This window comes from Arvicola amphibius, chromosome X (assembly GCF_903992535.2).
Source record: "Arvicola amphibius chromosome X, mArvAmp1.2, whole genome shotgun sequence".
Taxonomy (NCBI): domain Eukaryota; kingdom Metazoa; phylum Chordata; class Mammalia; order Rodentia; family Cricetidae; genus Arvicola; species Arvicola amphibius.
Window position 1 is genome coordinate 133,344,034 of NC_052065.1, and position 25,485 is coordinate 133,369,518.

The 25,485-nt window shown below is 40.2% G+C and overlaps 1 protein-coding gene across 5 annotated transcripts in view; it reads left to right on the forward strand.

Annotated features, from left to right (window-relative positions):
• The window catches only part of Mtm1 (myotubularin 1), a 118,102-nt gene that overhangs the window by 61,745 nt on the left and 30,872 nt on the right, over positions 1-25,485 (forward strand). For 4 of the 5 annotated variants that reach the window (XM_038316810.2, XM_038316811.2, XM_038316812.2 and 1 more), the window contains 3 exons: positions 15,956-16,039; positions 18,668-18,817; positions 23,708-23,896. In XM_038316810.2, the coding sequence (XP_038172738.1) occupies positions 15,956-16,039; positions 18,668-18,817; positions 23,708-23,896 (423 nt within the window). Of the gene's footprint in view, positions 1-15,955; positions 16,040-17,853; positions 17,909-18,667; positions 18,818-23,707; positions 23,897-25,485 lie in introns of those variants that run through there. The other variant, XM_038316814.2, reaches the window with a different exon arrangement.

A 25,485-nucleotide genomic window follows, 5' to 3' on the forward strand; every position in this document is an offset into this window, starting at 1 on the left:
GGAATAAAGAGGAAATTAATGGGGAGTGTCTCTCTGAAGGAGGTTGGAAAAGCCTCTGTGGATTTGATACCCACTAGGTGTTAAACCTTAAAGGATGAATTCAGTTCCTGGTGGGCCAGGAAAGAAGAAAAAGTGAGATTTCAGGCTACAGGCAAGACCTGGCCCTCAGTACAGAAGAGGAAAAGCTTGCAACATTTCAGGGTGTCTGAGATGGAGCTAGGATGAGATCTGCGATCATCTGGTGAAGGCTAATGCTACCATGGGAAGCTTGTGCCCTAGGAAGTAACAGAGACCTGCTAAGGTTCAGAAGGAAAAGTGATAAAATAAAGATACCGTCAGGTAAAACAAAGACCTGGACTGGAGAACCACAAGCCCTAGACAAGGACCAAGGTGGGAAGCAGTAGGACAAGGGACTCCACAGACGTGGGCAGCAATTTGGTCAGAAAGGGTGGGGACATGGAGGCATTCACCTTGGCTCTGAAGCTTGAACGATGGGAAGGGTGGCACTCTGCTGAGAGTAAAGTCAGGAAAAGATTTCCTTTGGGGGAGTAGTTGAAGCAGAAGGGCAGGGAGGAGAAACCTCTCCTTATCTTCATATGTCCAGTGTCTACTCCAGTGCCAGGCTTAACTGGTTGAATACTTAGGAGGAGACATAGGTCAACTTGCAGGGATTTAAAGGGAGATCAGTTTGTAAAGAATGAGAAAAGGAAAGAGAGAGGAAAAAAGGAAGAAAGCAAAGGAAGCAAGGGGAAGAAGGAAAAAGCAAGGAAAGTAGGAGTAGCAGCCATATCCAGGGAAGAAAATTTTACCCTTTAATGTATGAGAAAGATGAATGAAGGATTTGTGGACAGAGGAAAGGATAAATGTTCCCCCTTTAATGCAGGAAAAAGAGAAGTCCTTTCTAGATCTGGATCCTGAAGAAGGCAGAGGATTGAGGCCTCGGGCCCCCATTTTGGGGGCAGAGTTTAGAAAGGAAAAAGAGAAATTACTCCTGTGAGACAGGGGTAAACAAAAATTTTCAAACTGCCACAGTGGGGATTCAAAAGTATGCTCAGGAGACTGCCTGGCAGCATAATCTAAGTGTGATTGCATTGAACAATAAGGACTCCTACAAGAACAGAACCATTTTGTGAATATTTGCAAAACTATTAAACTAGTGTATGGCTCAGTGGTTAAGAGCACTGGCTGCACTTCCAAAGGTCCTGAGTTCAGTGCCTAGCAACCACATGGTGGCTTACAACCATCTGTAATGAGATCTCATACCCTCTTGAGGAAGGGACCTGGTCACTCGTCCTCATCAACTTAGACCATGAAAGCCTATATGGACAAGTTCAACCGAGCTGCCATCTGCAGGCTGCCCATGCCTGCTTCAGCACTGTCAGGGCAGACATTTCATTCATTCATTCATTATAAACTAGTGTGGATTATCTCAGTGATTGCTGTCACTATTGGAAGTCTGAAATAAACTTGTTGAATGCAAGGAATGGTGTCTGGAGGCCAAGAAAGCTGGGCTCCAAGACCAGTCATGGGATGAATGGACTGAGTGGATATTCTATCAGGCCGCCCCTTCGGCCCTCTCTTGCCTTCTTAGCATTACCATCTTCACCACTCAACGTGTTCAAGTCAAGACTAAAACTTTAAATTGAACTGGAGCTTTTATAGCAGCACAGAGTCCACTCCAAACTATTAACTTGACCGTCTCAGACAGTAAAGTGTGCATGGCTTTTAGGTGGCAGTTTCTGTTTCAGCCGAAATTCTTCTTGTTTGATCTTTGCTTTTCAAACACCAAAAGTTCTCACAAATTCCACATGGCTCAGCATAAGTTTTATGTAAATAAAGTGGCTTTGTAAGAACTGTGGTATTCTGAAAGGAGAAACCAGAGTCATGTACCTGTGTGCAAAGTGTGGGAAGACAACAGAAAGCAGAGTTTGTCAAAACAACAAAAATATGGCAAATGACAAAGTTCATTCACTGAGTTCCTTGATTGTTTGGTCATTTTGTTCTCAAATGGGGCAATCAGAAATAATAAAATTTTAGATGAGAGTTTCTTGGGTTTTTTTTTTTTGAAACAGGGTTTCTCTTTGTAGACCAGGCTGGCCTTGAATTCACAGACATTCACCTCCTGCGTCTTCCTCCCAAGTGCTGGCTTTAAAGGTACGCACCACTATATCCAGCTAGATGAAAGTTTTTTAATGTATCAGTCCCAACCTATTAGTGACTCATGAATTGGTGCATCTCTTTAAATAGACTAGAGTAGAAAACATGAAGAGCACAACAGAATAGGGCTGTATAGTTTCCTGAGATGTCTCTTCTAAGGATGTGTGCATGTGGGAGGCAGTGTGCACGGCAATGGGGTTATAGTTAATTCCTTACTTACAACTCATGGTCCAGAAGGTTTGAAAGGCACTGTTTAGATAGAAAGCATTAGGTGCAGGTGCCCAGCTCCCAGCAGCCACTGATACAGAGATCTGTGAGGGACTTGACTGCAAAGCTCGTCCAGTATGCTACTGCTAGCTTAGGCCATGGGTTCAGCGACCTCTATCAGAGGGAGTTTCCTGCATAGAGACTTTGGAAGTCACATAATATTTATGTGCTTCAGTGTTCTCATCTGCAGCAGGGATAATAACAGTTTTTACCCCAGAGAGTTTTTGTGAGGATTCAATGTAAAGTGCTGCCAACACTGCCTGACACTCAGTAAGTGCCCAGTAAATGCCAGCTGTTCTCTTATTAGCCCACCATTTTCCCAGCAGGTGTGAGAAATATGGATGACTCCTACAACTCCTCACAGACTATTAATAAAGGAATTGTGATAGTGTGGGGGGAACTTTAAGCCCTTTAAAAGAAAGGTGCTATATAAAGATTAGTAGTATTATTCACAAACCATGGGTTGTAAGTTGATAAAGGACTCACTGGAAGTCATCGGAGTTTTGAACCCAGAAAGCATGGCAACCAGGAGTGCAGACTAGGAGAAGTGATGCTGTGGAATGAAATGATCCTTCAGAGAGTGCTTTCCATCCTCCTTTCCGTTTTTGCAGCCCGTGCAGACGCAGACTGCCTTCAGGGAAACATGGCTCCTTCACATTTGTATTTGCACTTCCCGTTTCTTGGTGATATTCTGGATCAAGGTTTAGAACCACAGTATTTCCCCGTCATTCCTCTGTGAGCTGATGAGCAGTTATGAAGGTGCAGCTTTTGTTTTCATCGGGGAGCATGATACATCTGACCTTGTGTCTGTTGAGGCAGGCAAGGGCAAGGGAACTTGTACTGGCTGTCTCAAATTTCAGGAGCAAAGCAACTAACTGACTTGCCCAGCCTTAGCTGTGGCTAGTGGCATGTTGTCTCCAAAGATGGGAGCAGTGTCTTTAACTAACCTTCTCAACATTGGTAGGCATTAGTTTCCTTGGTCACTACGTTTGGTTTTCATAGTATCTGCTGCTTATTTCTCCTTGCCTAGATTTTTCTAAGTGTGTGTTTCTATTTTTGACTAACACAAAGTAATGTATATTCTTGGAGGCAGAAGTGTGACATTTCAGTTCATATGTACAATGGGTAATGATGAGATCTGGGTCTTTTTGGTGGGGTCTGACTTTGATGAAATCAAAACCTGCCATGTGACTTAAGCTCTGGACCATTTTACCTGTATATTCTCCTGCTCAACTCTAAATGTACTGGCTTATAAGAATAATTACATAAAAATTAATGCAGTGAGTTATGCACACACACATACTTTTGATTATTTGAGAGGTATAAATGAGCCTGTGAATACAGAATCCAGGGGGAGTTTTATTCTCTACCTTTGTTATTCAGCTGAGAAATGAAGAAATATTTCTAGATTATATTAAAATTTTAAATGAGGCAAAGATTTAGTGGACTCCTTTTTAGGTTGATTACAGAATCAACAGATCAAAGGAAATAGCGTTTTGAGTTGAGAATTAAAATGAGAAGTACCTATACACATTTCTGTGCTCTCGACATACATATGGCTTAAGTACTATATAATATGTCTTGGATTTTCTTTTTCTTTTTGGTCAAGACATTTTCCCTTGAATAAGCAGTAAAATTAGCTAATTAAGAAACTAGCCATATTTTTCAATCTCCTGTCTTGCCTTCTCAGAGACTTAGCCTTTCTTTCTCTTTGATCTCTCCCCCTAACTGCCGTCTTCCTCAAAGCCTTTGACTGTGCTTGGTTCTTCTCAGCACTGACCAGCTCCTGGACTCAGGGTCTTATCTAGATACCCCTCAGAACTGTTGTCTGCTTCAAAAGAACTGAATTACCTGCCTGCCTGTGCCTCATCAACATCTACTCCAGAACTCAAGACCATCATCTCCGTTTCCACCCCGACCCATTCATTTAGAACTATTCCAAAATGGCACCGAAACTTACACTTCATTAAAATCAGGACTGAGGAGATGGCTTCGTCAGCAGAGCATGCAAATCCAAGTTCAATTTCCAGAACCTACATTTAGAAAACTGACCATGATGGTGTGTGCTTATAATCCCGTTGCTGAGGAGGTCAAGAGAGGTAGGAAGATCCCTGGAACCTGACCTAATTGGTGAACTCCAGGTTCACTTAAGTGCTCTTATAGAAGACCTGAGATCAGTCCTCAGGAACTACATCAGATGGCTCACAATTGCCTGTAACTCTCACTCCAGGAAATCTGATGCCCTCTTCTGGCTTCTCTAAGCATTGCACTCACATATACAACCCCCACCCCTGCTCCAAAACACACACACAAAGTCTCTCGAGTCTTCCTTCTCACTCCACAGCCCTTCCTTTCAAAGAGTACTTATCGTAGTGTCCAATTATTAAAATTCAGTCTTTGTGGCTTTTCTACAAAAGGGGAGTATTGGGAGTATGTTTATTGTATTGCTGATTACTACCTGGAATCTCCTGTTCTTTGGAATATTATCTATGGAAATACTCTGAGCCTGGAATTGAAAGGGTTCTGAATTTCTTCTGCCAAGGCCCTAAATCAGCTTGAGAAGGTTATAAATTCATTCTCCTTTGGATGTTTTGGGAACCATTCATTTTCTGATTTAGGAAACATGCTAGGCTGACCTTTGGCTGGCAAGTCTCTAGGTAGACAGTGGTCAGATGTATGTTTTCTTCTTTGGTCAGCATCAGTAATTCAGGCTTAGGTTCTCTTAGAACCAAAAAGAGATTATGTCCCATTTATCTCCGGCTTATGAGGTAAGCATTTTGAAGGCCAGGCTTCTTTGAAAGAAGTTTCCAATATAAGTCTCATCATGGGTGAGCCCACAGCTTCATTTCCCATCTCACAGACCCCAAGAGGCCTGAAAATTAATTCATTAAGTTCTATGTTCCTGTTTGTGCCTAGTTTGGGGATTCTATACATTTATTCCTCTCACAGGTTTATTGGTACATTGAAAAACTGGTTTTCTATTACTATATACTCTTTGGTTTGTTGAGCAAAAGTCTCATGATACCATTGTCTAAGCATGTCTGACCCATGACCTGTGCACTGCGTGTGGTCAAGGGTAGCTATAGATGTAGCCCAATACAAAATCATAAGCTTACTTCAACATGTTAAGAGAAATTGGTTTTGAGATTTTGTGGATTTGTGGAAACTCAGTTGCACAGTTGTCACGTGTGAACTTTATAAATGACAGCATTGTTTACAATGTCAGCCGGTTGGACATACCAGAGTATCACATTTCTAGATAATCCTCCCGCTTGTGAGGCATAGATAGGTTTCTCCTTCTTTCTTCTTCCTGCATTTTTTCTTTGGCTAAATGTGAGTTTTCTAGAAAAGCCTGCTTTCTTCTCTTGTTTGCTGGATAATCTTTCTCTCATGTCCACCAGGATTGCCTTTCTAAGCGAGATTTACACATCTGTCATACTTCTTAGTGGCTAACTAGCTTTAAGTGCTTCTTTAAAATGACTCTCTCACCTTCCCTCCAAATATACCCTCTGTGTGCCTTAGTCACAGCTGATGTCATCTCCCTCCTCTTGCGTTTTCTCTGCTGCTTAGTGATGACTAAATCTAAACGGTTCTTCTTCCCAGGCTGTTTGATTCAGAAGTGGCCTTGGCTAGTTTTCCTGCTTCTATTTGGTCTCATCTCCGCTATTCCATGCTGTCTGGATGCAGTCCTGGTTCTCATATCCTTGCCCTGGAAACTTCTTCCCCTCTCTGTCAGTTTTAATGGAAAGCTCTGTCTCTTCCACAGGGTGGCTCCATCTCTGTGTTTGTTCATTCTCCTACCCTCCTGCTGAGGTATTTGCTAATGGCCTTGCAGTATACTCTGAGTCTGGCTACCATGTGGCCTTTTTGTTACCATCATCATTGGTAAACTGTCCAGAGTCATTTTATCTTTCCAGCGTTGCTCAAATGCCACCAACATCCTCAGGCATATCTGTCAGGAAGTCACCCTGCTGTCCTCTGGAGCCCACTGTCCCTTTTTGTAGAAATGATCTACAACTTTGCCCTCTTCATCTCGCTCCTGTGGAGAATTTATAAGTCCTTACAGACAATGATATTGTCCTCCTTGTGGTTTTCTCCATTTAATACCTGTTTACAGTGGGTCCTCAGTAAATATTGACCCAGTGAATATACTAACATAAGTGGGTGCAATAAATATGAATCTCTAGGAACCAGCCCATCGGAATAGTCTGTTTAGGTACAGTGTTTATTCAACATATTTTAATTTTGTAAATGTACATGTGGGGTGCAGATTTACTCACTGTATGGAGGCTGGAGCTTGACATTATGATGTTTCCCTCAGTCATTTCTCCACCTTATTCCTTTGAGACAGGGTCTCTCACAGAATCTGGAGCTTACCATTTTTCAGCTAGGCTGGCTAACAACAAGCCCTAGTGATTCTTTTGTTTCTGCTTCTCCCAGTGCTGGGGTTATAGACACTTCTACAGCTGGTTTTTTACATGCATTCTGGAGATATGAACTCAGCTTCCCATGGTCACAGATTACCCACTGAGCCATCTGCCTAACCCTCAATTCAATTTGAAATAGCTCTTGGATATTCCTTATTGAAAGCCCAGGAAATGTAAAACAGGTTTAAAAAGTAACTCCCTTCCTGTATGCTTTACCCCACAACAACTAGTGTATTCAGTGAATTACTTGCCTACCTAGTGCTAGGGGAGACTTTGAATATCCCTTTTGCAAAGTGCTGGGACAAAATATATTTCCAGTGTTGGTGTTTTCTGGATTGTGGAACATTTCCATGGACTTTATAGGCTAAGCATTTATAATATGAAATACTCCAAAATACAAAATATGTTAAGTATTTATGTTATAGTTGAAATGTTTCATATTTGCAGCTTTGCTCTTTTTATGTACCATTATGTTCTATCTTCTGCTCATTTCCTTTTTGGTCTTGTTAAGTGCAGACACTCCTTGTGTAATAGCTCTATTGACTTTTAATATGAGTTGCACGGGTTTGCCTCAGTATGACTTTGGACTGTGCTTATAAAGTGCTCTTGCTATGGAAAACTTTAGGACATTCATTTGGTAGAATTTGTTGACCATGTAGTAGGGATCCCTGAGACCACCTTCAGGTGCACCAATTTCACTAGAAGAACTTCCAAGCATCATCATTTATTTGTATGATTTACTTGTGTGACAGGTATGATTTATTGTAATCAAAGGGTACAGAGTAGAACCAACAAAGGGAAAAGCTGCACAGAACAAAGTCCAGGAAACTAAACACAGCTTTCAGAGTTCCCTTCCAGTGATGACAGGATGCCGTTGTGATACTTCCAACAAAGAAAGCTCATCCTGGTTTTTTATCAAAAGTTGCTTACAAAGGCACCCATGCTCCAGTATATACCAAAATTCTAGAGTTACTGAAAAGTGGGAGGCTGTAAGACTTAGGGCCCAGGGATTTTAGGAGGAGTTGGTCATTAAGATACCTTCTCCCTAGCACATACCAGATTCTAGACCCAAGAAGGAAGTTGGGAGCATTAAAAACCCATGCCATTTATACAGAATACAGTTTCAGCATAAAAAAGCACTTCAGTGAATTAGGGAATAATGGGAATGCTCCCCAGATCCAGATTTCTAGGTGACAACAAGGTGCATAAGGTAAGCAGGCCTTTGTAAGGAGAGACAGCTGAAGCCTGTGAAGGCAACTTTTCTCTGTACAATTTGCCTTTATAACTTCTGGGCTGTGTAGCTCACTTAGGAAATGCTTCCCTGATTAGAACTACAAAAGCTTTATATTATTTTCTTTTAGGAGTTTGATTTATTTGGGACTGGAATTGGATGAAAAAAAAAATAAAAGGAAAGGGAGGGACATGGTGGAAGAGAAAGTTTATTGTAGTTAGAAGGGAGAGCATAGGCAGAGCCAGGGACATCTGGAGGAGCCCAGCGTGGCATGGCTAGGCTCAGCTGAGCCATGGGACGAGAAGGTGGAGGATAGAAGTGGGAGAGAAGGGAAACAGGTGCTACAGCCAAGAGGGCAAAAGGTAAAGGGGGTGGATAACCAAATATCTGCATTATATAGGGAGGAGCCTTTGGGGAAAGGCAGCCAAGGCCCTGGGCTGGAGAGTTGAAACAAAGAGCAGGGTATGCCAGCCATGCCCTGTAACAGGTAGGGACTGAGGGATGCTTGGAGAACCTGGCAGCCAGGTACACTTTCATATGTTAAATAGGCACCACAGCCATTTGTCTTTGATTTGAAACTTAATAGGAATATATTTGTACAGGACCCTTGTTGAAATAGCATTTGTTGACTAGTCCACTGATAGGTAGGTAGACTATCATGTATTGTCATACTTCTTCATCTGTCATTCTAGCTATGTACTGTTATGTTTTTGTAACCCAGGATCTTTTGTACACTGGGCAAGAACTCTACTGCTGAGCTACAATATCAGCCCAGCACTATTTTAATTGTTGAAGGCATGGGCTTTTTCCCCTAAGGGAGAGGGCAAGGTCTCATGTAGCCCAGGCTAGCCTTGAACATGTTGTATAAAGAGGCTGTCTATGAAGCCCTCATCCATTTAGCTCTACCTCCCAAGTGCTAGGAATAGAGGCATATGCCACCACATCCAGCTCTTAGCTACTCAAGATTTGTAAGATGTTTCACTGTCTGGAAGGGCCAGCTTACCTTTGTTCCTCTTCTTTTTTTTAATCTCTTCTCCATGTACTTTTGCTTGGACATTCAATACCTTTGTCATGGTAGAAATTGCAAACCTAGAACTTATTTCCACCAACTATATCTAGGGACTCCCTAAGGATCACTATTACCTGAATGGTATATGTAAGTGGAGAGTGCACTTTCATTTCCCATCCTCTCAGACCCAAATAATCACATCGAAACTTTATTAATTACAACATTGTTTGGACAATTGCTTAGGTATATTTCTAGCTAGCTCTTTTGTCTTAAACTAACCCATTTTTATTAATCTTTGTATTGCCACCAGGCTGTGGCTTACTGGTGCCAGCATGTTACTCCTTTGGCAGCTACATGACATCTCCCCGACTCCGCCTTCTTTCCTCCTCTATCTCTGCTTGGATTTCCCACCTTGCTATATTCTACCATGCCATAGGCCAAAGCAGCTTCTTTATTAACCAATGGTAATAAAACATATTCACAGCATACAGAAGAGCATTTCATATTAGGTGTAGACAAGCAAATGCATATAGTAGGGTGGTACACGAGATTCACGGGAACATTCATAAAAGGGTTTCCTATAAGAGGAAATACTGAAAGATGAGCATAGAAACACCGACCAGGTTAGGCCTAACTGAATGAGTGGTGTGCAATGTAAAGAAGCCAGACAGACTACCAATGCAGGGGCTTGTTGCCAAGGGCCGTGGTATATGTAGAAGGGTGCTAGCAATAGATGATACTATGGTAAAAGGCAAGCCAAAGCTTGCAGAACCTGTCTCATCATTTTTCTTTTTAAAAATTATTCATTGTGTGTATATGTGTGTGGTGTGGTGTGGTGTGGTGTGGTGTGTGTGTATGCATGTGTGGTGTGTGTGTGTGTGTGTGTGAGAGAGAGAGAGAGAGAGAGAGAGCGAGAGAGAGAGCGAGCATAAGAGTGCCTGGTTTTCATAGTACTGAAAGCTGCTACACATGCCACTAGAGAAGAGAAGTAATCATCGACCTTACCTGGACTGGACTGGCAAGACTTGTTCATTGATACAATAGTGGTAGAAATGTTATTAGATTAACCATGCACCTTGTGATTGAATCCAAATCTGCACAAGATAGAGCCCATATCTGGCATGGCTGTTGGACCAGACACCTGTGACTAAATAGGTCATAGTCCCAGGGGAAAAACTAATACTATATTCTGCTAAATGAACATAGTAGTAGCAAAACAACTCCTACTGACTTATTGCTAGACCCATAGATTAGTGCATCCTCCGACCCTCACCACAAAACCTTCTTCCTCTTATAATAGATGGCAGTAACATGGGGACACATAACTGGCCAGTGTGCAGAAAATAAAACACTGTCCTCTGCTCATCCCTGAATGGGATGTCTCTACCCTCACCCCTAAGTTCAGGGATCTTTACAGAAGGATTGAAGATTTTAAGAGGTGGTAAACAACTATATGGAAACGGTTTTTTCCAGACATAAAAGGACAGCTGCACATGTGAACTCTGTGATTGTGATGACATTCAGAAAACCTGCACAAGCCCCAGACAAACTAAATCCGAGGATGGAGGCTGAGATGTGGGCACGATGTGCCCCACTCCTAGCTGAGGAGGCCTTGGCATCTGATAGCTGCTGGGTGAGGGAGAGTCTGTCTTCTTTTAGGGTGTGACCACTGGGAGGTCAACCCGTGCTACAGGGCAGGACTCACAGCCAAGAGTGTTTGGGCAAGAAATATTGCTTGTGATAGCTTAAAAAATAGTAAGAAGTTAGAGGGTAGGGAAATGGGAGAAATTGGAGAAGGGGAATTAAGGTGCTTAAAATATATTGTATTAAATTCTCAAAGTATTAATACTCTTTGAAAAGTGTGGGGGTTCTTCAGACTTTCATGAAAAATTTTCTGAAATGAAATAGCCTTGTTTCTTAAGTGTAATCTAAAAGGTACAAATAAGGACATTGTATACCCTAAAATGGTAGAATGGTAAAATGGTTCAATAAATTCCTGTTAAAATGGAGCAAAACTCAGGCATAGTGGTATACCTGTCATCTAAGCACTGGAGAGGCTGAAGCAGGAGGATTACCAAGAGCTGAGTGCATACTGATCTACATAGAGAATTCCAGGCAAGCTAAGGTTCTAAAATAATATCGTGTTTGTCCAAAAAGAATCAACCCCCCCACCAAAACAGAAATGAAAATGTCAGAAAAAAAACAACTTAATAAGTAGTTTAGCTTAGAATCTTGAGATTAGATATTCAGAGAAATAAATCTATCTACTTTTTCAAAGGAGCTGATCTTCCAAAGCATCCATGTGTTTCTGTGGGATGGTCAGGTCATTTGAAGGCACTTAGAAGTATACTTAGTATACTTAGTAGTCAATGTATCCTCTAGACTACTGGTTTTTCTTTGTTCTTCTGGAACTAAGGATTTGCACCTAGGCTCTTAGGCATGTTAGGCAATCAGTCTCACCACTGCACAACACCCAGGCTCCCAAATACTGCAGACATGATTTCCATGAAACCGTCTTCTATTTGAGATCATTTTGAGCCTTCATCAGTCTGACTCTCAAACATCCAGTTCTGAGATGACACTACAGGTCTGTGTGAAGAAGAGATCTCATGTGATGGAGGAAACCCCAGTCAATCAGAGGAGATTTATACAGCTCAAAAAAAAAAAAATTTAAACACCCAGTCTAAAATTAAGATACACAGAGTAAAATACCATAATGAGACCTATTACTTTATATGCTAACTTATAATGAGTTTTTTAAAAAAATCTACATGATTTAAGCAAATCTTTATATAGGTGCCATTTTAAAATAATGGCTAAGCAAAAAGCCAGAATCTGTTGTTATTTTGGAGCTTTCCCCCCAAGACACAACAATGCTAAATGAAAATGACAAGTTATATTCTGTATGTCCAAGCTGTTTTTCCCTGGTGCAAAAGCAGAGATTTTCATCTCAACTTTGTCCTTTAACATTTTTCAAATGTTACATTGTGCTATTTTTAATGTGGAAAAACATGCACATGCTCTTTTTGTTAGTCTCACAGCTTGACTAGTAGGTACTGGAAGTGATGGAATGCCCAAATAGCAATAGAGGGTAAAACAAAGGAAAAACCTGTGTACCTGCTGAGGCCTGGGCCAAGCCTGGCTTTCCTGATATCCTGGCACAGTCTTGACATTGTTCTCTTACATAAAGTGTTATTGAGAGAAACTAGCTGAAGGCTACATGGAGTCCCATTTCCCATTCTCTGTAAATCGGTGATCCCATGGTTCTAACTTTGAATAAGAACCATTGCTCAAATAACTTGACTACATACAGATTCTTAAGTGCTCTGTAGAGGTTACCTTTCCTTCTAGAACCAGGGCAGGAGGGAAGTTAGCTCTTAAAGACCTCCAGATGTAAGGTGGGACACGAGTGTCTGGAAGTGGAACCTACCAAACATACCCCAGTTCTAAGGAAGAACCCTGGTTGGAAAAACCCATATCCCAGGAGGAAGCTACAAAGAGCATACTGACAAACAGCACATCACCAGTTCCTGGCAAAAACTAGGTTAGGACTGAATCCTTTTTGAGTTTTCCATGGGCAAAGAAATTGAGTCAGTGCTTAAGCAGTCAAAAGAGTAGATATCATCCTCACATGGATATGTGGCAAATTACAGAGTGGGCGGCATCCTCACCTACTAAGCAAATGGCACTGCTTGCTTGATGCTTGGACTAGAACGTGCTCTAGGCCCGGTTATGTTCTTTCAATGAGACATCACTTCTCAGATGGAGAGGCAAAACCAGACCCACTAAGGTTATATTTGGGGATGTCAGTTCACTAATGAAATGCTAATGACCACAAAACTCTAAAATGTATTGTCTAGAATAGAAAATAAAATGCTAGCTGAAAATCTCAAGTTAGGTAACCCATTAACTTCAGGTTAAAATGATTTTCAGACAGGAACTTGAGTTAAGTTAGTAATAAGTTACCAATTGTGGGGGGCTTTGTACTTTTTAGTGATATGCTGGTGTATGGATTTGGATTTTGTTAACTTGGATTTCCTGCTTAATACTTGTTTTATTTTCTGTAGTTATTTGCCTTCATGTTATGCAGCAGTGAGCTTACATTGTAAGATTCTTGCTTCTTTCTCTTATCTAAATCTTTAAGGAAAAAACAAAAACATCTAGAAAAAGTCCCAGTATGTTCTGCTTTGAAAACTATAAGCATCTGTTGTTCTAGAATGGTTGCTTCACTTGAGCCAAATGGTTTATGGAATGCTTTTTAAAACATGTTTCCCTATAATTAAAAGATAATTTGTTGGAACGGTGAAAATAGTGGTTTAAGCTTCTAGTGTTTTTTACTCCAGGCGCAGATAGAACATCACACGTGTTGCTTATATAACTTCCTGAAGAGAAATTTTAGCAACTATGTGATTAAAACATTTTTTCCAAAGTATTTGAGGTGTGAGCGTGGCTCCTAGTTTCAAGAGTGAACTAGGAGCTCTTTGCTGCCTTCCACAGGGAAAGTGAGACCTGACACTGAGACAGGATGACCTACAAATGTGTTAGTCTCTTTGATAGCTATTGTGCGACACATGTATTAGCTGCCGATTGCATACTCCTGTGACCCAGTTTACACTGTGAAGTGTCATTGTAGAAGCAATGTCTTGAGAAAGGCTGTCTGATATAGAGCTGATGGAGGCCTTGTCTTGTTTTTGTACTAATGACAATTAAAAAATTCCATTGCCTGTATGTTGATTTCTCTTTAGCTCAAGGTGTTAAGGGAAATACAGAGAGGGTGGCAATTTTGACCATATACCTTTAATCTTCTGAAAATTTTGCAATAATATTCATATAAGATACATCAAGGAATGCCCAAGGCAACAAGTGTTGCTATCAAAGATTAAGAAATAGTAATGTGCCTAGAAAGTGCTACTGGCCTATTAAGAACATTCCTACATTTGATTTCTCTAGGAGAAACTTTATCTAAGCTATTGGTTCAGAAATAGCATTTGTATTGAAAGTGGTTTCATGTTCACTTGTGCTTCATGAGAGAGATTCAAAGAAGTAAAGGTGAAGCCCCTGAAGTTATGCAGGAGTCAGGAACTTATTTCAAGAAGTCAAAAACTGTTTTCTTCCAAAGTGTGTAGCTACACATCCTTAATTCTCAAATTATCTGCCATCTACAACTCTGCCCAGAGCCTAGCATTCAGGGATAGTGAGGATTTACCCACCCCAGCTACTGACCATGATGGTATCAGGTGTTCAAAGTGATGATATGTCACCAATAGACTGCTTAGTTGTGTGCCAGATTTTCTGCTTATGACTAGAGAAGTCCACTACACGTTAGTGCTGTTCTCGCCAAAGTCTGAGATAAATATCCATTAACAGACCTCATTTCTTCTTCCCACTGGTACCGAAAACTTAAGCGTTAATTCCGTATCAGGCTGGGGCCTTGATCAGTTTCTTAGGTGGTCCATGCCACGACTAATATGTGAGATGCATGCTACCCAGTATGTAATATGGCACTTAGGTCTGACACTGTTAGACTTGAGAGTGCATGAGTGTGCCACATACTTGGAAAAAATCAAGAAGAAAATAGGTTCCAGCATGTGGGTGATCAGATTTTACCCCAAAATAAAACTATTGCTGCAAAGACTTTTCCAGAAATTCCATGTAATGTGGGGGAAGGGGCACTGGCATTCACAGTAGTTAACAGAAGAAAATTGATAGGGAGATAGATGCCTATTGGACAAGCATCTAGCCACAGCATCTCCAGGATTTGCAGGGGGTTCAGATATTCACTGTACCACTCAGTCAAAAATATTTGTTCTGGACAAAGCTCTGTTTTAGTAACTATGTATAGAGGATCTAGAAGTGGCCAGATGGCAGACAGCCATGTGGGCCATTAGAAAGACTTCAACTTTTGCCATGAGCCAAATGGAAAGGCATGGGATGATTTTGGCAGGGTAATGACTTGACCTAACTTAATGTTATAGCATTGTTGCTCTGATCTTAGAGCTATATAGTTGAAAATGGAAGTAATTCCGAGTTACCATGGTAAGCAGAGGGGTAGGCAGCTGGTGCTGAGACTGGCAGCACAGTACTTGGCTCAGTAACCCAGGAGAATGGGGTTCTCATCGACTAACCTGAAGGCACTGGGAAGAACTGGACTGCTGAGGTGGAGCCAAGGTTTTGGTTTGTGGTATTAGCCTTAGAGTCACCCTCACTCCAGCTCATGCCTTTGAGGTACCTGGGGTGTTATGAAGTTGACACTTAGATAGCCACTTCTAGAGTAAGGACTAGAATGGTCACTGGAGGACAGATGGTATTTGAAGCTAGGAAATTCATCAATAGTGCCTTGAGAAGTCAGAATTTTGTCATTTCAGAGGCCAGAACATTGATTCAGAAGTCATAGAGAGCAGTTAATTAAAAGTGTCTTAATATTCTATCTCTTCTTAAATAGATAAACATGTCATGACAGTCTCTTGAACAGGTACACGATTTAATAATCATTCTTGGATTTCTTCTTTTTTGTAGTGACTTTTAAGTGCTCAATTGATAATTTTTAAAATTCATGGGTGCTTTTTAGTCTGGAAATCTGGTGTGTGTGTGTGTGTGTGTGTGTGTGTGTGTGTGTGTTTAAAAACAGGTGACATTTGTTGCCATAGAAAATTGAGGTTTCAAAAGTAATTATTCCTGAAGATAAAAGTTAATATAAGGCTGATCTGAATTTTCTACAGTTCTTTGTTGTAAGTCTCAAGTTGAGTTGAAATATCATGGTTAGAAAATCTTTGAAATCTATTTTGTGAAAATGAAAGTATGAACTATTAATAGACTATTGTTTCACACTGAACTCTAAATTCCTTTGTTTCTGGCCTTTTTTAGCCATTGTTTGCATTTTTAAATGAAGAGAAGTTTAACGTGGATGGATGGACTGTTTATAATCCAGTTGAAGAATACCGAAGGCAGGTAAGTCGATAAATACTGTTGTCTGGAGTGTGTTGAATTGCAAACATGCATGGGGACATAATATTGTTGGTCATCTTCTCAGAATAAATAACAGCCTTACCTAATATGTGTTCATGGCTGTGGTATCATCCACATTTTATATAATATTGTTCATTATTTTCCTTTTGTAACTAGCAAGCTCATTCTGAAAGCCACATTGAAAGCTGAGTGGCTGGGTTCTGCTTCCTTTCCTAGATGAGGAACATCCATTTTGTGGTGTTTATGAAATGAGTTAAATAATTAGGGTCTAGGGCTGGAGAGATGGCTCAGTGGTTAAGAGCGCTGCCTGCTCTTCCAAAGGTCCTGAGTTCAATTCCCAGCAACCACATGGTGGCTTACAACCATCTGTAATAGGGTCTGGTGCCCTCTTCTGGCCTGCAGGCACACACACAGACAGAATATTGTATACATAATAAATAAATAAATATTTTAAAAAAAAATAATTAGGGTCTAGAAAAGTCAAACTTCTATACATTACTCTGTGTGTGTGTACGTATAAGCTTAAATATTACCGATCTTTTTATTTAAATTATATATGTTCTGAATTACAGATTCAAATGAGTTAGAACTTTATTCTTAACAGTTAATATATAATATCCACAAAGTTTTAATATATTCTCATGTAAACGTCATCTGCATGTATATTCATTTGTTATAATAAGAACATGAACTTTAGGCTAGGGAAATGACTCCATAAGTGAAGTGTTTGCAGCATGACAACCTGAGCTTGGATCCCAGAACCCCATGGAGAAAGCTAAATGTGGCAGCCTACACCTGTAATCCCAGCACTGGAAGGAGATCCAGGAAGATCCTAGGGGCTGAGCCAGTCTAGCCAATCATTGAGCTCCAAGTTCAGCAAGGTTCCTGTTTCAAAAGATAAGCTAGAGAATACATGAAGAGAGCTGACATAAGCATTTGGCTTTCGCATGTGTGCATACAAATATAAACACTGGTATGTACAGGTGTATCATGTGCGTGCACATGTCATACACACCCTACACAGACTAAGGGAAAATGTCTTCTAGAACTTCGTAAAGAATGTCACAAACAAGCATGTTATGTAACAGAAGCACAGTTTGACCTCTAATATAACCAGTTCTGTGGCACAGCTACAAGTTTTGCAATGGAATTTTTCATATTTCTTCTATGAGGTTCCTAAAATAATTTGAAAATGTTATGAAATGAGAAATGAGCTTTCAAGAATCAAATTAAGGCCAGTTGCTTTGTATGAAAAGCAAGTGAACACAAAGTGCTATTCCAGAACCCTAAGCTTGTGAAGAACTTCCCAGCTACCACTTGACCACCATGACCCTGCTTGACTTCCATTTTCAGTTTTGGTCAGTGGCTCACACCTTCATCAGCAGATGTTATACCCTGGGGTCAGAAAAGGGAGGTTTCGCTCTAGAATACAGCTAGCAGGGAGCCTGTGACTCGGCTTTAGTCTACTGAGTTTTCAAAGGGTGTGTAGCTCTCCTTTTCATGCCTCTCTTCTAGACTGACTACTGAGATGGAAGAAAGACCGTTAGAATATTGTTCATGTTTTAGAAACAAGTCTCTCTGATATTATTAGGAAACTCTTTTACCTTATTTGTCTTTAGTTGATAATAGTAAGACTTTCCTTTAGTTTGAGCTTCTAGCTTGAAACAAAAAAAAAATCTGTTTTTTTTAAGAATTGCATGCATAGATGAATTTCTGTCATATAGACTGCCATTATATTCAATCTTTTTTTTCTTGTAACTTTCTGATGGGACTTAAAACTCTCTAATTGGACTCAGCATCAGACTCAACATCTGTTTGGTCGTGGTACATAGGGCCAGACCTAAAGAACAGGTACAATGTCTGTCCCCAAAGCAAACAACCCACCTAGCTCATGTTCATGTGTGTACTTGTGCATTTGTGAGTATGGGGAGAGAATATTCCACCACCTCTGGTTATTGTTCATAGTGGATGTAGGGGTGACGTCTGTGTCTCCCCGTCGTACTAGTAGTCTGCTTAAAATACTAATGACTTCACTCTTCACACAAGTTACCGAGTGATCCTGGGTCTCTAGCCTCTTGATTTAAACAACTTATCAGAGGTGGCGAAATGAGCTTCCCCAGAGGGGTTTCCTTACCCTCCCCCCAGAGCTTTTTCTCTTGGTCTTACCTATTTTCCACTTGGGAGCAGACTGCATCATTCTCTCTTGTTTGAAGCAGGGTTTTGAGCTTCCCTCATGTAGACATAGGTTAACACTGCCTATGGCACTTTCCTTTGGAGTAGAAGGGGAGGGGTGCATGACTAGGAGATGAAATAGACTTATCTGTATTGCACAAGGAATAAAGAATATGTCTATGTGAAATAAAGGAAGATGGCAAATTCCATAGAACCTATAGTTATGAGAGACAGTACAGTTTCTGGAAATGACCAGTGTTATGTCCATGTTCTCATGTTGTCTGGATTAGTGATTTGACATCTTTATTGTAAATAGGTAGGCTGCCAACCACTCTGTGGTCAAAGAGGCATGCACACATAATGTTAGAAGGAAGAAAGAACCCAGATGTTGCAGAGATAGTCATTTCATGCTGACTTACATTCTCTTTTGTCCTGCAGGGGCTGCCCAATTACCATTGGAGGATAACTTTTATTAATAAGTGCTATGAACTCTGTGACACATACCCCGCTATCTTGGTAGTTCCTTATCAGACCTCAGATGATGACCTCAGGAGAGTTGCAATTTTTAGATCCCGGAATCGGATTCCTGTGAGTACCATGTCACATTTCCCCCAAGAGAATGCCTTTTCTTTCATGAGAACTATAGTCCTGTATTTCACAGAGCATTTTTGTTCCCGAGTTTCATTCTGAGGAGTAATTATCAAGTTCCTACTGCAAGTGTAGCACCTTGTGAAATGGGAGAAGAGCGAACACCTGCCTTCTAGGAATCTTGAATCCAGGGTGTAGAAGGAAGGCAGGAAAGAGCTCTAAATGAGAGTACCAGCGAGAATGGTACACTTTAATTCCGTGATGTAGGGAAGAAAGGTCAGTCTCTTGGTTATTGTCATCATTATGGCACAGGACCTGACAAGATGCAGGCTCTTGCTAAATGTCAGGTAAAGTGTGCAGCAACGAAAAGACCCGACTATTAGAATGTGTGTTAGTGCTGGCTTTTATGCTGCCTCCAGGATATGCTTATCTGCATCCTGTTTGCAGGCTGCCTCCTTTCCCTTAACAAACTGGAGTCAAGTACAGATTATTCCAGACATTATGCTACCATGTCACTGAACCTAGCTCACAAAGTTCTTTTTCAGTCCTTAAATATTTATGGACATGTCATACTTTCTACTAGGTGCATAAATTTTATTGACTAAAAATTTAGAGATTGTTTTTTTCTTCCCGTTAATTTTCAAGAGCTGTCATAATAAGTACATTGGGTTTTGTTTCGAATTAGTAGATTTAAAAAAACAATGGTTGAAGAAATTAAGATTTAATGTCACCTTGCCTTTGACTTCTAAGTGTAGACATTCTTGTCCTTAAAAGGATATTTTTTGGAAAAACTTCATATATTGTCAGCCTTTGAGGAGTTTTAATTTTTAAATTTTCTTGCTTCTCTGATTAGTGTCTTTTCATATTTTCCTGATCAAATTGGACTTGAAAGTATGTTCTTTAACTCATTTTGTTAGAATGTGAAGCTAGAGTTAGAAGTTCTGTCTTCTTATATTCCACTTGGACATGTTTTTCTGTACTAGAAAAGCAGACTATACTGCTGTGACACCAGACATTTTTCTTTTGGTATGTGCTTTGCCTATACCAGAAATGGAGAACTGGGCTAGTATGTATGGGTTTGTGCCACTATCTATTTAGCCTTCATTGAACATCTGCTGTGTAAAAGATTATGTCTGTCTGTCTGTGTTTTTCGTGGCATATGAGACAGGACAAAAAATGAGACAGTTGGGCCTAAGCCATTGGTCTCAGTATACCATCATGATCCTGTAGTCCCTGTTGCTCTTCATGAGTGAGAGTACAGTGTAGGAAAAATAATGAATATGTTGTTTTTCTCTTTGTGAGGTTACTTACTTATTTTTCTTAAAAGATATTAAGGCCAAGCCATTATATTTATTTTTATAGTGATCTGTTTTGTGTTATAAGCTTGGTCATATGCTGTTTCTAGAATACTTTCTGATTGTGTGACTCTTGACAATAGGTCTCAGAACATTTGTCCAGAAAATGGATATGCCACTTATGGGTAACACAAGTATTATGTAGTCCTTTAACAACGTAAAAATACAAAAAATAGTTGGTAAGAATTACTTAAACACAAATCAGGTACATATTATAATAAAATACCATTGGTTAGTGAACTCATACACTTGCGTTATATTTCTGTTAATGGATGTGTATTCCTTTTCTCAAACAAACAGGCTTGTCTTAATTTTATAGATGCTGTTAATGGATAAGTGATATATACTCATTTGAGATATTTAGAAAACACTGGTAAGCAAATCTACCTTGCCACTTATTGAGAACTAGCACTGAACTATCCTTTAATTTGGATCCCAGACTACTTTTCTTCCCTAGTAGTATATCTTCTATTTATTTACTTATTTATTTATTTTGGGTTTTTTGAGACAAGGTTTCTCTGTGTAATTGCTCTGGCTGTCCTGGAGCTCACTCTGTAGACCAGGCTGGCCTCAAACTTAAGAGATTCACCTGTCCCTGCCTCCTGAGTGCTGGGATTAAAAACATGCACCACCACTGCCTGGGTCCTGCAATATATCTTATCCTTAACTTTTCATGACCAGCTCATGCATTAGTGTCTGCATGTGCAATGATTTAAATCAGTTTCTGTTGTAAAATTTCTAGGTCCCCTTGGACATTTCATTCTTTAAAAAACAATGCTATGGGCCAGGGAGATTGTCTACTGAATAGAAACATTTGCTGCAATGCCTGACAGCCTGAGTTCGATCTGTTGTACCAACATGGTAGAAGAAGAAAACACCCTTAAATTATTCTTTGACTTGTGCAGTGCTCTGTGGTATGTGTGCACCCACTCACATGCCCCAACACAATATAAATAAATATTAAAATTTCTAAAAGCAAAAGGTAAATAAATAATGCTGTGATAAACTTCTTTTAGTGATTACATTTTAAATTATCAACGGCTTCTTGATATTAATTTTAATAGTAATAGAATAGATAATTTAAAATAAAATAAAGTACTATCACAATTTTTACCCAGTCATTTCTACATCAAATATAATTTTCAAAGGTAGCCAGGGAGCTAGAGAGGGCTCAGTGGTTAAGAGTTCAAGCTACAGCTGGGCAGTGGTAGTACACACCTTTATTCCCAGCACTCAGGAGACAGAGGCAGGCAGATCTCTGCAAGTTCGAGGCCAGCCTGGTCTACAAAAGCTAGTTCTAGAACAGGCTCCAAAGCTACAGAAAAACCCTGTCTCAAAAAACTAAAAAGAAAAGAAATAGCTCAAGCTACTCTTGATAGTAGACCAGGCTTTGATTCTCAGCAACTATATGGTGGCTCACATCAATCTCTAACTTCAATTCCATGACATCAGGCACCCCTTGTGGCCTTGTGACCTCTGAAGGAACCAGACGTGTGTAGTACACAGACATACATACAGGTAAAACATGCACGCACAAAAAGTAAATCCAGAATGAGCCACTGTCCCTTAGCTCCTGTAGACTGCCTATAAATCCTCAGTGGGCCTCATGAGTACACCCATGACTGGATTCACACAAGCACAGTCTTATACAGGCCATTGGAAGTAGGTGGGCTGTTGTAGGAGGAGGCCACTTGTTTGTTCCCGGCTACTCAGCCCTGAAATAATCACACAGAAGTCTTTATGAATTAAATCACCACTTGGCCCATTAGCCCTAGCTTCTTATTGGCTAGCTCTTACATCTTAATTTAACCCATTTCTATTAATTTGTGTATCACCACATGACTGTGGCTTACCGGCAAGATTCTGGCTCATCTGTTCCTGGCTACATGGACTCTGCCTTCTTTCTCCCAGCACTCAGTTTAGTTTCCCTGCCTTGCTCTGTTCTGCCCTGCTATAGGCTCAAAGTAATTTTTTTCTCCATTAACCAATAAAAACAGCACATATACAGAAGGACCTCCCATACCAGTGAGCAGATCTGAGACCCATGCTGTGTGATAGAAGATGGAGTTTTAAAGTAGTCCAGTGAATTTTCTAGGGCTTCCTAAGGTCTGAGCCTCCTTGGCATGGTCTGGTCTCTAGCATGGGAACAAACATACATTCTTATTATAATGTGACAATTTTCAGAAGCGAGAAACTTGCAGCATCATAATAAAACTCTATTGTTAAGCATCTATATATGTTACTTGCCATTATAGAGGAATAACTTCAAAGTCATCACTTATATTAAGTGAGCCCAAATGGTTTTGTTTTTTCATCTTTGTGTCTGTGTTTCCTCATTTTTGGAACTGAATTTGCTAGCTCTAGAAGCTAATGTGAACTTACATTTATTGCATACTTTTTGGACATTCTTCTTTTGTCCTCCCAGAAGCCATCTGAGGTCATTATTATTCTCTCCATCTGACCAGGGAGGGTCATAAGTTCAGTGCCTGAGGGTAGCACCACGGGAGAGCTGATTGCTCTTTGCATATCCTTCATATTCATAAACATTCACATTTGACTTTTCAGTGCTGCACTGCTGTAGTTATGCATATTTATAGGACTCAGTGTACTATAACAGTATATATACACGCAAATAAATATGCAAATATGTTTATATATAAAACATGTACTGACTAACTCAAGCTATATATAATATGTATAATATGTACTGACCAGATCAAGCTAACTGGCATATCCATCACCTCAGATAGTTATCATTGCTTTGTGTTAGAAGCACTTGAGCCATTTTGAAGTATCAGTTAAGTACTACTGTCCACTATCCAACTGTAAGGAAACTAAGGAAAATGAAAATGAAAACTAGGCCTCCCCCACATCTTCAGAAGTACCTACAGTATCCAGCTCAGTACTTTTCAAGACATTATGTTATCAGCTACTATTTATGTGCAAGCTTTCATATGCTTTGAGTGAGCTGAGAAGCCTAGCATCACATGGTCTAGGCTTGCCAATCAATTGAAGACTGACTCTGAGGGTGACCACATATGCCCTTTTAGGCATTGGGATCCAGACTTCATGGTGGAGAGTGGTAGCTCTCCTGGCCACCCAAATCCTTCTTTGCTTCCCTTGTATTTTTTTCCTCCTTTGTTACTCTAAGATCGGGACCACTGGGAAAGGACTGGTAGACATAGGTCACCTCCATGGGTAATACAGTGATTGCCTCTACCCTTCACTTATTGTTTAAGTTGTTTTCATATGATAACAAGGACAGAACAGCTACCACATTCCAGTGCCAGCAGTCGGTTTATACATCCTTTCAATAATTCAGCTTTATTGTGGCAAGCATCAATTTATAGTGTTAATTTTAAATGAAAGGCTGGTAAAACTGACTGTTCTGATTGTTTCTGAGAAGTTGTGGTAAATGTGTGTTCTGATGCCACACACAGTGAAAATGACTAGTGAGCAAGTTTGCTGTTTCATGATTGTCAGTTCTAATGACTTCTGGAGACTCACTAGATTAAACTTTCTGAACTAACCGTAGGTACTGTCGTGGATTCATCCAGAAAACAAGATGGTCATTATGCGCTGCAGTCAGCCTCTGGTCGGTATGAGTGGTAAAAGAAACAAAGATGACGAAAAATATCTGGATGTGATCAGGGAAACTAACAGACAGGCTTCTAAGCTCACGATTTATGATGCACGACCCAGTGTAAATGCAGTGGCCAACAAGGTGAGTGCAGTCAATGGACACCTAACTTAATATGATCCGCAGTGTTTTCCATGAATGGTTTTCCCATAATGTATCAATATGTGGATTTACTTTGAATTTTTATGTATTTTTTTAAGTCACGTTCTAAATGGGCACATAACTGTAATTCCAGCACTGGGAAGGTGGAGGCAGGTAAATCAGATCATCCTCAGCTGCATAATGAGTTCTAGACTAACATGACTTACATTAGACTCTGTCTCCAAAAAAGTGAATGAATGAACAATAACAAAAGAAATATTATTAATGTTAAGCCTAATCATATACATCTGTAACACCCATAATCCTAGCACCAAGGAGACAGAGGCAGGAGGATCCTACGTAGTTTAAGCCTCTAATCTTAGTACTTGAGAGGCTAAGGCTGGAGGATTGCCATGATTTCCAAGCCAGCCAGGACTAAACATTGAGATCCTGTCGAAAACAAGCAAACAGCTAAAAACACACAAAATGAACAAGCCAATATTGACAAGCCAAAGCAAGCCTTCCTTAAATGACATGTCTAGAACTGTAATGAAAGTGTTTTTGTCCTAGAGTCTTATGCAAAAGTAGTCTTTGAATCCCTTGTAGCTGGAGCTACTCATTGTGTGAACTGGTAGGGTATCTTCAGGAATTGTGGGAAGCTACTATTATTAAAATCTGAAATTTATAATTTTATCTGAAGACTTCCTTGTGTATACCATCTGTACCCATAAACTATTATTTAAATAAGATAGTTGAAGAAATGAGTAGGTCCACATACGAATTTTATAATCACCAACACAGAAGTTGAGTTTTTCAAAATACAAATCTTAATTCACTTTTTGCCTTTTGAAACAGAGTACGTGAAATATACTTCAAGTGGATTAGGAGCATCAGTGACTGTATGGTGTTGCCCCCAGAAGCGGTTGTAAAAAGAAGCTCTATGCCCTTTATAAATGATGAAAGGCCTACCTTGCTTCAGGGGCTTTGGGAAAAGGAGTTGTTTGCCTTTTAATGGCTTGTTTGTGTTTTTGTTTGTTTGATTGGTTGGTTGGTTGGTTTATGTGGGGGTCTCGCTGTTTAGTCTAGTCTGGCTTAGAATTTATGACAATCCTCCAGTCTCAGCCTCTCAAATACTAAAATTAAACTACCTTGCCTTGTTTCTGGTTTTGTGTTTTTGATTCTCCCATCTTTACCTGTGTTGTTAACAAATGCTCACAGGTAAGCCTGTCCAAGTTGCTCACTCCCACATTCTGTCTTTCAAATTTATTCTCTTTAGCTGTAGACTTAAATTTCATCATCTTTAATGCTTTGCTCATCCCAAGGTCATTTATCTGACATCTTCAATTATTCAGAACCCATCATAAGAACCTGAAAGCAAAGCAAGTCCTTGAGCAGCCCAGATAGATGCAGCAATTTCTGACATGGAATGTGCATGAAGCCTTTTTCCCCTAGGGTGTGTTAGACTGTGAGTGGGGGGTGGGGGCGCTCGGTTCTGCTCAGTCTGTGCCTCAGCTGTCCTACACATTTAATCCTCGGCTGCTTGCTCTGGCCTTATGTTTGCTTTAGACGAGATATTTGTTAACACAGTTGGA